This window comes from Rattus rattus, chromosome 5 (assembly GCF_011064425.1).
Source record: "Rattus rattus isolate New Zealand chromosome 5, Rrattus_CSIRO_v1, whole genome shotgun sequence".
In the NCBI taxonomy this organism is placed as follows: domain Eukaryota; kingdom Metazoa; phylum Chordata; class Mammalia; order Rodentia; family Muridae; genus Rattus; species Rattus rattus.
In genome coordinates, this window is record NC_046158.1 from 12,002,015 (window position 1) to 12,014,240 (window position 12,226).

Below are 12,226 nucleotides of genomic sequence, written 5' to 3' on the forward strand. Positions count from 1 at the left end.
TCCAGGGTTTCAACTCTCAGGCTGGGTAGGAAGCAGGAAGAGCTACAAGCAGATATTTCTCTGGGGAGGTCTCAGCCTCTCTGTCAGTACTAGGAAGTGGCTGAGACAGGAGCTCCTGGGGTGCATCTGGGTTTCCGAAGCCCCTGTGGTTGAGTTAGACTTGACGGTTGAGCCAGGCTGAGCTCATGTTTTACCCAGCTTGTTCTCTAGGTTCACAAGCCAAGCAGCCATCCTCTATTAGCTAAAGACAGCATGCCATGGCCCAATCCTCATCTGCTTACAGAGGATCCATGACTTGTTCCAAAATTAAGAACCAGTATTTTTTTTTTAATATAAAAAGAGCAATGAAAAATTTATTTATAAATTTTTCACGATGGGCTACAAGTCTATATCATACGCTCAGGAGTGTGCCAGACTTCATACAGATAGGAGAGACCAGACCAAGACCCATGTGAAGCTTCAACATAGGTCTAGGAAGTCTTAACATTAATTAACATAATTAAAAAGGCATTTGCATGAAGAAAAACCATAGAGAACTCCTTCTGAAGTAATCTGTGCTTGTCTCAATGTTTGCCACTTTCACATTATCACTGTTCCTCCCACACTGGTTCATAAAAGTGTAGAAGACCAAAGAGAAGGACCAGGCGGCACAAAGGGCCCCACCCACCTGTGTCCTCAAGTGCTCCCCATTTTTGTACGCAGGGTCAGCAGCACTTCTACGAAGGGGAAACCTCATTTAAATTTGAATAATTCAGCCTCCCTTTTATTCCCCAGAATCAAAACAAAAAGGGGTGTGGGGTTGCATAGAAAATTGGAATCACAGAAACCAGGAAGTCTCCTTCCAGAGACAGCAAGGGACACTCCAGCACCTCCTCCAGCCCTGGTCCTTGGCACAGCCCCTCCCTCATGGCAGGATCCTCTGATCACAATAGGCTTGAGGGTGGGGAGGGGGCTGGGGAAGGCAGAAAGGTCACGGCAGCCCTTCCACTCATTCAACAATACCATGAGAGATTCACAGTCTTTATAGGAATTTTATAAAAATATAAATATGGGTACACAACAGCCTTCACAACGCTGGATACAACGCCCTTTAAAATTGGGTTCATAACCAAGATTCAAAAAATACACCTAAAACTTGGCTTAAAATATGTTAATATTTTATATTCTGTCATAAATGTTATGACATTTACTTGTGGCAAATTCATTTACTTTTTTAAAAAAGTGTGCAACCGACTATTAACTATAATAGAAGTCACTAGGAAGGGTAACATGCTCTCAGAATCCCCACGTCCCAGCCACTCGGGCTTCAAGGTCCCTTTGGAACTTTGCTAAACCAGCTGGTGTGGAGAATGGTGGCCTCTCACGGGAAGGGAAAGGGAGATAGATTCTGGGCTCCCTGAACTCAGAATCCAGGGAGAGTAACAGAGGAATGAGGTGTGGAAGATTAGGGGCTTGGTGGGGGAGGGGCTAGCAATGGGAAAACCATAGGACTAGGCGGTATTTTCAGTGCAACCAAGAAATGGTAGACTCAAGTTTTTAGTTTTAAGGAAAAAAAATGCATCTTTCTCCCATAACCACGCACAATATTTCCAAACAAAAAACTCAGGCGCACAAACTTCACCCACAAATATACACACACGTGATAAATAGTTGAGGACATCAGGAACCCGGAGCGTCCCCTTCCCTCGTGAGAGGGCGCGCAGATGGTGGAGCCGGGTAGTGGCTGCTTGGCGGCCGCCAGTTGTGGGAGCCACAGTGCGGGCGGGCGGGTCTCACGGGCGGCGGCGGGAGCGCGAGTCCGCCCGCGTCTTTCACCTTCCGGAGAAAACATTTCAAGCGGAGGATCCGGTATCTCGGGATTCCGAAGTCTCCCGGTGTGAGACTCAAATTTCAAAATGGACTGGAGCCTGCGCCCCGCCCCCACCCTCTAGGCGGTCGGGGGCCGTGGGAAGGCTCTGGGGCCCTGCGGGGCTCAGAAGACTGCCGAGGGGAGGCGCTCTATTGCGGAGGCTCGAACTATGGGGGCCACGGACGCGCTACTTTGGTCGTGGCCGTGGACATAGAGACCTAGCCCGATTTCCACGCGGACCAGCAAACCTGGCGCACACCGAGGTAGTTGGCGGGAAGGTACAGCAGAGACGACGCAGGTGAGGCCAGGGTCCGGGGTCGGGGTGGCTATCACCGGCCGCTGGCCGCGTACTTGGCCTTGGTGATGAGATAGAGCACGATGTCCTGGTGGCCCCCGAAAGCGGCGATGTGCAGTGCGCTCCAGCCGTCGCGGTTGGCTAGGCGGATGTCTGCGCCGAATTTGACTAGCAGCTTCACCAGCTCCAGGTTGCCGTCGATGACTGACTGGTGTAGTGCTGTCTGGCCCTCCGGCCCGAACGAGTTCACGTTGAATTCGCAGTTAGTCATGTTCTGCAGCAGCGACTGAAGCTCCTGTGTGTTGCCCTTGCGCACCGCTTCCTGGAAGATGCGCTGCGTCTGTGGCGCCGAGCAGGTGGACAGCTCGGCTTGGCTCATGCTGCCGCAGAGCTAGGGCCCCGGGCCGCGCCCCGGCTCAGCGCGGGCGGCGGCTGCAATGCGGGCCCCGGGCTGTCTCGGGGCGTGTCTCGAGGTACGCCTCGGCGCATGGAGGGCGCTGCGCCCTCGGGCCCCGCACGCCGCCTCTGCGCACTCCGGGCGCTGGGGGCCGAGGGCCGCTGGCGCGGGACCCCTGCTGCATCCAGCCGCGCCCAAGCGGGCGGGCGACAGGGCTGAGTGCTGGTTCGCAGGACCTGGAGTAGCCGGGAGGCCGCGACACTCGCAGTCGTGGTCCCTTCGAGGTTAGGCTTCGCTCCAGCGGAACTCCACCCGCGTCCCTTTGCAAAACAGTTCTAATTCGCCCGCAGCTTCCCGGAGTTTTTACGGTTCTTATATTTGCATAACAATGGATGCTCTTGACGCGCACACCAGGGCACTTTCGATTGGGTGGTGCCCACGTGGGGGCGGGGCGGAGGCGGGGTCGTGCGGCTGCTCCCTCCTGGATAGAGGGCGCTGATCTCAGCCAGCACCGGACGGGGTGGTCAGGCGGCCTCAGGGGTTTTCCAGCACCACTGCCGGATCCTGGGTCTGGTTGCTCCGGTGTATAGCCGCCTTCTGCAGTTTTCTTCTTCCTTCATAGATGTCGGGAATTGTGAGTTCCTCGAGCAGACACTCCCAGGCTGGGACCTGGTGTTCACTGTGGCAATTCCACGAAGTTGCGTAGTCCTCCATCACTCTCGTCCTTTCTACTCAAGTGTAACTTCCCAGGGAGCTTGAGCAGCAATTGTGTTTGGTCCCTTTACACTGATGAAAGGCGCTCCATGCCCTTAAGCCACCCCCACTGTAGGGGTTTCTTTGGCAGGCTGGTATATATTCTCTCTCTTTCTCTCTCTCTCTCTCTCTCTCTCTCTCTCTCTCTCTCTCTCTCTCTCTCTCTCTCTCTGTTATGGTGTGCAGTCTCACCACTCCTCCTTATGTGTTGTTTCCACTGCTTAGCCCTTGTCAGCATGCGCGACACATAGGGCTGGCTGGTGAGACCCACAGCACTGCCCTCTGAGGGAGTTCTGAAATGACTCATTTCCCAACCATAAGCCCCACGTTTTATTGACCACTCTTAACAACTGACCAGGAGGCAGGAGGTGCTGGCGCTGGCTGGGAAGGCAAGGCTCCACATTTCCTCATCGTGTTTTACAGCTTACAGCTTCACTGTGGTTGCTGAAAATTAAGGAGGAATGATCTTAAGACTTGACAGAGCAGGAGGCAGGGCACGTCAGGACTTGATTTCCTCTGAAGCTAACTGGGAATTCCAAGCAGGCAACTGTAAGCCTCGGCTGGGCAGACCACCCTGCCAGGCTCCATCTGGGGAAGCTCATTTTGCTGGATGCTCACGCTCCAGACTCAGAACTATATCATACTCACCGCGGCATGACCCCAACCTTACTCTGAGCTCTGGGAGGAACCATAGGTAAATAGAATGGAGAAAGTAGGCTCTCTGTGACCATCTTTGGGCAGTTGCCACTAGGTCAACTTGTTTAAGGGTCACGCTCACCTTTTGGTAGCCTAAGAACCTGAACCTCGTGTATCCAGCTTTGAAACCTCTCTGGTTTTCTTGCGATCCATTGTCTATTGGGTTCTGCCCATTTGGTCCCCTATCCCACACCTTATGCCTCACTGTTCCAAGATCTTGAGAGGAACCTGTATGGTTCTCTCCACTGTGCAGGTAGACTGAGGTGCAGTTGGGGATTCTGACTGATGCAGGCTGTGTCACAGAACACTAACCCAGAACAGGGAGCACAGGGAGACAAGGGAGTTCTGGGAGCTCCCAGGAGGGGAGCATAGGAGGACAGGATCTGCTTCCTGGTTGGCCCGTGGTTTAATACATTCGCATAGGGCTTCGAGGTATTAGACAGGCAGGAGTCAGAGACCACACCTTGGGGTGAGCAGAGCCCTTACTTTCACCAAGCCCAGGGCTGTCCCTTGAAGGTGAATGGGTCACCGGATGGGCCCCTACCTAGGTGGGCTCCAGCCTGGCCTGAGGAAGGGCATCTGAGATGCTTGCCCAGAGCAGAGCCTGGGAGAAAAGTCCTGTTGACATCCGCAGCAGGCGGCAGACAAAGGGGCCCTGTGTGAGCTCAGTGTGGGAACACTAGGCCGCCACCACAGGGGCTGTGAGAGCTGGAAGGCTCGGCTAGTTCTTGCAGAATAGCATGGCTGGTGTGGCAGTCCTATCGTGGTAAAAGCTTATCCTGAGGACATTTTGCCCTGTGTTAGGCTCAAAGGCAGACAGATGTGCTTGGTGTGCCACAACCGCTGTGCAGCTGAGATGGACCCATGATCAGCTTCCTGAGGGACTTCTTAGGTGGTGGCTACAGGATCCCCTGCTGGCTCACGCTCCTTTACCAGGGCTAGGCTCTGGCCCACACCCATGCCTTCCTGTAGCTGTCTCAGATAAGGAGGGGCTTGGGGAAGGCTGTGGGGCATTTGGTTTCTAGTAAGCACCACCCAAATGTTTGCTGGAGGATACTTCCAAAAGGTGGACATTTGTTCCATGCTATTGAAGAGAGGGAGGGAGGGGAGGGTGCTCCCAGGAGTCTCAGGGGACCTAGCATTAATTCCAGTGTTTGTGATGTTCGCTTGGGATCTAGGAGGCCCCCTTCTGGCTGTGATACTGGACCCTGACCTTTATTCCCTGCTCAATCCTAAGAATGCTGGCCCAGCAGCATCCTGACCACCATCTGCTCATTCCTAGAAGGAAACAGCGGGAAGGGCATCCTTCTCCCTCTCGATGCCTGGCTCCCTTCCTGCTTAGGTGGGTGCTCAGCAGCCAGCAGCTGTGAGAGCAATGCTGTGAAGGGGTAGCATGTACAGTGTTCTGGAATCCCTGTTGGGGAAATCTGGGTGGAGTAGTCTAGGCAATCTGAGAGGCCATAGGAGGACAGCCCAGACAGGGCAGCTGGCCAAAGCTGGGCCAGGCCTGCAGCCACCTTAAAGGCGCTGAGCAGGGGAGGGAGGCCAGTGGGCAGTGGGGGGCGGGGCTTCCAGCTAATTCATTAAAATGTGTTGGGGAGCGTGGGAAAGAGGAGAGTGTTTCTTCCCAGCAGCCCAGACACCTGGTAGAAGAGAGAGGATAGGAATCAAATAACAAACACTGAGCTCCAGCCAGCCGGCAGAGCAGAGGAAGGAGGCCGGCAGGAACTGCAGCAGACAATCACTGTGACCAGGCTCCTGCTCATGCCACTCAGCATGGCAGGCCAACGCTGGATGGACACCATAGCTGCTCTGTTACCACTGTGACTATACCCAATCCCTGAGGCAACCTGTCAGTGCAGCTGAGAAAGCCCATAGTGCAACCAGTCTCCTAGGTTTGGGGCTTCCGGTGCCTGAACCTGCACGGGGCAAACAGCCTCCAGTCCCCTGAAATGGCGAGGGCAGAAGTGCTTCACTGCAAGTGATCCCTGTGCTGGGCAAAGAGGAGGCAGGAGCAAGGGAAACACATGGGACAGCGGGCATGGCTGGCCTGAGGATGGGGCTAGGGGCAGGATCAAGGTGGACGGCATGGTCAGGTCTCTTCCAACTTCACCTTTGGTTCTGCAGCTCCTAGGACGCATCTGTGCTGGGCAGCTATTAAATGCTCCTTGATGCTTCCTTGTAATCCAGGACTGGGGAAGAATGTGGTCAGGAGCTCTTCCAGGAAAGGACATAGAGCTAGGGTCTCCAACCCTGATCCCCTCAACACTGGGACACTCGGCCCAGGCTCCAAGGCTGCACAGCAGGTTGAATGGAAGGTCTGGATTAGAGGTGGTTCAGAGGGACACTGGGAGTGGAGTTGCTGCAGTCTCTGCCCAGCTCTCCTCATTTATGAAGTGACAGCTAGGTTTCTGTACGTAGACTGGGCTGAGGTGCAGGTCCCAGGCACAGCTGGGCAAGTGGCATGTCACAGGGACACTAGGGAGGGCCCAGGTCCCAAGGGTAGTGGGCAGACATGGTCCTAGTACCACACACCTGGATCTGTAGGTATTCCCTGCACCAGGCAAGAAATAACACTCAGGACCTTGTTGCCGAAGGCATCTGTTAGGTTCTGCAGCCAAATCTGGGCTGGTTTCCGCTTAAGGCAGGAAGCAAAGGAAAGGGATGTGAGCAAGGGGTGGAGGTGGCACATTCCTGGGGAGTGAGCGAGGAGGAGGCAAGCTCCACCAAGTGTGCTGACTGCAGGCTGGCTGCAGGCAGGAGCCTCTACCCTGGGCCTTCTCTTCCTTCCTGATTGGCTTTCCTACCTCTACGATCCCTGACATCAGCATCCTCAGATCCTCTAGGGTAGCTAGGGTAGGGTATGGTGGCCTCCGCTTCCTCAGAGAGCAAAGGCAGCAGCATCTACTTGGGCAGTCGTGGCTAGACAGGGGCTCATTATATGGGTGATAGGTGCTCCTAGCCTCCCAGTCGGTTATAGTGGCTGCTCTCCTCTCTCCCCGGAGAGTCACCTTTGCCTGATCCAGGGTGACGGAGACCAGTGCCTGAACCTGTGCCTTATGGGTCTCACCTGGATCCAGGGCCTAAGAACCCTGGACATCTAGAAATCCATTTGCCTTTGGAGTCTCTAGCAACTAGAAGGAAGGGTTTGGAATAGGCATAGGGTTAGATTAAGCAAACAGACAAGGCTACAGCCTGAATCACACAGGTCACATGTTTTTCAGGTTTATTGTTAGGCTGTTTCTGGCTGCCTTGCCTTCAAAAAGGGCTAAGGGCTTGGCTTGGCCCATAGCCGCTGGGGGCCGTCTCCAGGGCCTTGTGGTAGTGTGTGAGGATGAGGCCCAGGTGGGAGCTATCCCAGAATACCTTGCCACATTGCTGAAAGCAGTAGAAGTGTTGCAGCCAAGGCTTCTTTAGCATGCCGGATAGGACCCCTTGCAGCCGCAGTGGTGTGCCATTGGTCAGTGGAGCTGAAGTGGTAGCCTATATGCCTTCTGGCTTTGCCCAGTCTCGAGGGGGATCAGAGGCACAGCACTGCCCCCCACCTCCTCCTCTGGGGCTAGGTCTAGGCCAGGAGACGGTGCCTGGTTTCTCAGCTGGCTCAAGGCATCCATTAGCTGTGCCTAAGGTCTCGTTCCTCCTGGCAGCTTCTGAGGATCTCATCCTTGCTCCTGGTGGTTTCATCGCCTATTAGAATATGATAGGGCCCGATGGAACTGTCCTAAGGAGCACAGAGTCTCCTGTGCCCAGAAGCCACTGTGAGCTGAATCTCGGTTATTTCAGGGCCTGGCTCACCGCCCTCCCCCCACCTCCCAAATGGAGAGTCCAAAGAGCAGAGGCCGAGAAGCCTTGGTACTTCTGGGTTCCTCCCCAGGGAACTTAAACTTTGGGCCATTCTTAGGACTCAAAGGTCCCTGAGAAACAAGTCCTGGGGATGAGATCTGCTGATTAGGGAGCCAGGGGCCTGAGAACCAGTGGGTGGGGGTGGGGCAGACCTTTTGTAGTGATAAAGAGATAAGCCCACTGCCAGAGCCCATTTCGAAATCAGCCAGTACCAGGGTGGGGCCCCCAGGGCCTCAAAAAACGTTGGGGATGGTTTTTGCTGGCCTTTGCAGGTCCTGGCCAGACTATAAGCAGAGGGCAGAGAGGCCAGTGTTCAGCTGAGGGATTTCTGCAGGACCAAGAGCAACTGGAGGGAGTCTGGATAGCAGATGAGAGGGGCAGCCTCCCACTCCGGTGACCCCCCTTAATTTGTTTGTGAAATATTTGTTTACAGAAGGTCCCAGATTAACTGTAGGCAGAACATGAATGGGTGCCGCGTTTCCCCACAAGGTGAAGGAGGCCTCTTCCTTGAAGTCTTAGGAGGCCATGACCTCTGTCTAGTTTACCTTTCCCCATCCCTGTGGAGCTCCACTTTGACTCTGCAGACCTCTGTGACATCTGTGTAGTTGCCCTCTTGCAAGGAAATGCAAGATGGAGGTCTCCACGTGAGGCTACCTGCCAAGCTGCAACTTGTGAAGACCACAGCTGTTGGACCCCAAGAAGGGAAAGCTTTACTCTGCCTACTCCCAGGTAACTTATGGAGAACTGAGGGCCAATGTAGACAGAATGAAGTGTCCATGTATCTGTCCACTGCAATGAGGGACAGGCTCTGTGCCCTGAACTTAAGGTGAGTGACTGGCCCATGTCACGGTGCCAGGCAAGTGGTAGTGTGCAAAGCACCCAGCAGTCTGCAGACCCACAGAAACTGAGGGTTTGGTTGATGTGACCTCAAAGGGGTTCTGAGCATCCCAGCTTCCTAGTGCAGGGTCAACTGCATGAGGAACAGGCCACTGGACCGCAACCCTTACCATCTTTCTACATGCCAGTACCCAGGAAGTTCAGGGTTAGAGAGGGCCCTAGGCCCCTCCCCAGCTACCCTTGAGATCCACCTCTGAAGGACCCCAGTCTCCCATCTACTTCAGGGATCCCCTTACCTGTTCTGCTCCAGTCCCCCTGCTCGCCCCTGAGGTGTATCCGTTGCTCCATCAACTCTGGAGATCTTAAGGGACTAGTCACTGTTGCAGGCCTGGGCAGTCAAAAGGGTGACTGAGAATTTCCTTGCTATACCCCAACTCTAAATCCATGTGGTCGTGAGTTTCCTCACCCATAAGCATGTGAAGAACGGTGCATAAGGTAAGGGTTGCAGCCCAGTGGCCTCTCCCCATGCAGTTGACCCTGGGGACCAGGGAGCTGGGACGCTCAGCACTCCCCTGTGGCATCCCCTCTATTTTTGTGGGTTGATTTGCTCATGGGCCTGTCACTTCCATTTAAGTCGAGGCCAGAGACCCTGTCTCCAGCCTATGTACTGTCTAGCCGCAGGAGCCCTCCTTCACATTTGGCCTCTCTGTGCCATGGGTTAATTGCCTCTTCATTTCCCAAGGCCTTGGAAACCCTCGCTCACCTCTAGACCCAGAATCTTTAGGGAGGGGCCAGGCCTGCACCCTCCTGAGCAGCCAGGCTCATGTGTGAGAGGAAGGGTCACTGGGCCCAGCTGCAGCGTTTCCTGGATCCTCGGGTTCCTGCCTATATTTTATAACATCTGGAACAGCTGTTAAAGCCACGGGGTCTGCTGTGGACCTGAAGTTCATGGTCAGGAGCAAACCCCACTTTGGATCTTTTTGGGACCTTGGACATGCAGTGGTCTTCTAGGGCATCTGAGGATCCAGTTAAGGGTTGTTAGAACTTCCTTGCTATACCCCAACTCCAAACCTGTTAACCTGTGCCTGTTCACCTGACCACCACCATGGACCAGAGCAGGGAAGGAAGGTCTTACTCCCAGCGACCCTGCTCATGACCTCCAACCACAAATGAATGAGTTTGAGTTTCAGGATAAGCTGAAGGTGGGAGTCTTAGGCGGGCGTGTGTATGTCTGTGGGAGTATGTATTTCTGGGTGTCAAAGCAACCAAAAGGAGGTAGGGTCCCTGAGTCACAGAGAAGGGCTACAGGGAGGTGACTGACAACTTGTTCTCTAGTGATCATGCTGTGCCCGTTTCTCTTGGGGGCTTTGGGTGAGCCGGGCAGGTGTCCTGGAGGAACACATTTGGAGCCTCAGGGCGTGCCATGCTGGGCGGCACCTGCCCCACCCACACACCCGTTTCCCACAGGCCTTTCGACACCACGAGGTTGCATTACCTGTGGCTCAGCTCTGCAGCCCCCGCTGGCCAGGGGCCTGGGCCGAGGCTTGGAGGGAGCTAGGACCTGCCCTGCCTTTGCTCCAGCCCCCACCCTTCCCACTGTGAAGCCCCCTACTCATGGAGAGTACCTCCTTTGTCACTACACCCAGCCTGGTCTCTGGATACAGCTCTGAGGTAGGGACTTCCTTGGGCAGTTATGCAAGCAGAGAGCCATACATCTGCCTGAAGCCACCCCTGGGCTACCTGGGAAACACTGGGAGACCGGTGGGCACTTGAATCTCTACCAAGTGCCCAAGGCTACCACCACACAGGTCCCTGTTCTGCTTTATCATGTCCCTCTGTAGGTGGGGAACAGTACACAGCTCAGTAGAGGTAAAGACTGCATGTTCTCTGTGTTTCTAGCCCTCCTAGATCTGGCCACGTGTGCAGTCTGGGTGAGGCAATTGGCTCATGCTGAGTCACCACCATGCAAACGCCTGGTGCTGTCCACAAGGACCTGGCCCCACCTTCGGGAACCGTGAGTGCTGGTTTTCCCACGGCCTGTTGCCCGCTCTTGGGCCTTGCTGTCACCCTTGTGGGGCCCAGGGAACCCTGCCCCTGCCTGGTCTGGAAAAGCCAGTTCTGCACTGTTCACAGCACCCGCCCTCCACCTTCAGGCTTGGAGCCCAAAAGAGGACCAGCCACCGGGGCCATCGTGGCCAAGTACACACTAGGCCATTAAGATCGTGACCATTCCTGAAGAATTTAGCCTAATGTCGAGTGCTCCTGGCACCTGGGGGCCCAACAGCCTCCTTTTTGCAGAGAGGAGGCTTGTAGCGGCTGACTCTCTCAAACTGTCCAAGGCCCCACACCAGTATCAGTATATTGTCTCTCCACTGGTGTGAAGCGAGGAGCCTCAATTTTGGGGTGTCTCTGGATCCTCCATGGAGGGGGTGGGGGTTGGGGCGAGGGGATGAGGTGTTCAAGCTGAGCAAAGGCCTGAGCCTACATCAGCACAGCTGTGTGCATGACTAGTAGGCCAACCTGATAGGTAGGGAAGAACACCTAGAGGGTGTGGGAGGACCCGGGTAAGCGGGGGCAGGAGAAGTTGGGAAGACTCCTGGCTGCTGGTTCCCGGGGTCCCTGTGTGCCTGCTTCTCTTGGCAGCTGTGAGGTACCAACAGTGCTCTAACTCACGGTCCTTCTGGTGGCGAGGGTTGCAGGTAAGCCCTGAGCCCCATGGGCAAGGCTGCCTTGTTGAGCTGGCCACCAGCTGGGTACTGGTGGGCTTATGGAACTACGGCCAGATGTTAATTCGACTCTGCTCTCTGCAAATCTGGGCAAACATAAGGAAAAGAGTTCAAGTGTGTTCTAAGATGGCAGCCCTGGGAGGTGCACACTGATCCTTCAAGCAGTCACAGCCTCTCCTCTGACCTCCAGGGTAGGCAAAGAGAGCCGGAAACACAGGCTACCCTGGAGCTCCATCTGGGGCACCATCTATCTGCCTGCTCGTCCAACTGAAGCAGAGATCTGTTGGGTGGGGATCTCTTCCCAGAGTGCTAGGGTCGTACCACAAGTGAGCCTACAGCTCGCTGATGTCACATAAGGGGTGATCATGGCTGAAGGATCCAGAGCTGATCGGCTGTCTCGGTCACAACAGTTGTGCACTGCTCCAAGGACATGTATGCCTGGGTGACCACTTGTCCTTATGCTTACTTGGTGCCTGGGCCACAAGTGAGGGTTGTGTGCCTACAGGTATGCTTGTCCTGTGTCCCCCGAAAGTGGACAAATGGCACACAGATATGGCAAGTGTAGGGAGCAAGCTCAGGAAAAGGCCTTAAGCCAGGGCAATGGTGCAGAGCAAAGCTGGAACGGTTCCCCTGCTCTCTTTCCCAGAGTCCACCAGGCTTCTCCTAGGCCAAAGGCAACAGAATCCAAACCTGAAGAGACATTAGCCTCTCAAACGCCCTCCAGCCTCAGGCATTCCTGAGGTCCTATGCCTCATCAAGTGGAGGGCCGAGGAGAAAGTGGGACATAAGCCCTGGTCCTTTCAGAATTGGATCCTGTAGGAGCCATGTGC

At 54.9% G+C, this 12,226-nt stretch overlaps 1 protein-coding gene across 1 annotated transcript; it reads right to left on the minus strand.

The window, feature by feature from the left end:
- Nucleotides 1–319: 319 nt before the first annotated feature.
- On the minus strand, nt 320–2,882 carry Nrarp (NOTCH regulated ankyrin repeat protein). Its single transcript, XM_032903134.1, has one exon. It carries the CDS (start codon nt 2,521–2,523, stop codon nt 2,179–2,181), a length of 345 nt encoding a protein of 114 aa, XP_032759025.1. The 5' UTR covers nt 2,524–2,882; the 3' UTR covers nt 320–2,178.
- Between the last annotated feature and the right edge of the window lie 9,344 nt (nt 2,883–12,226).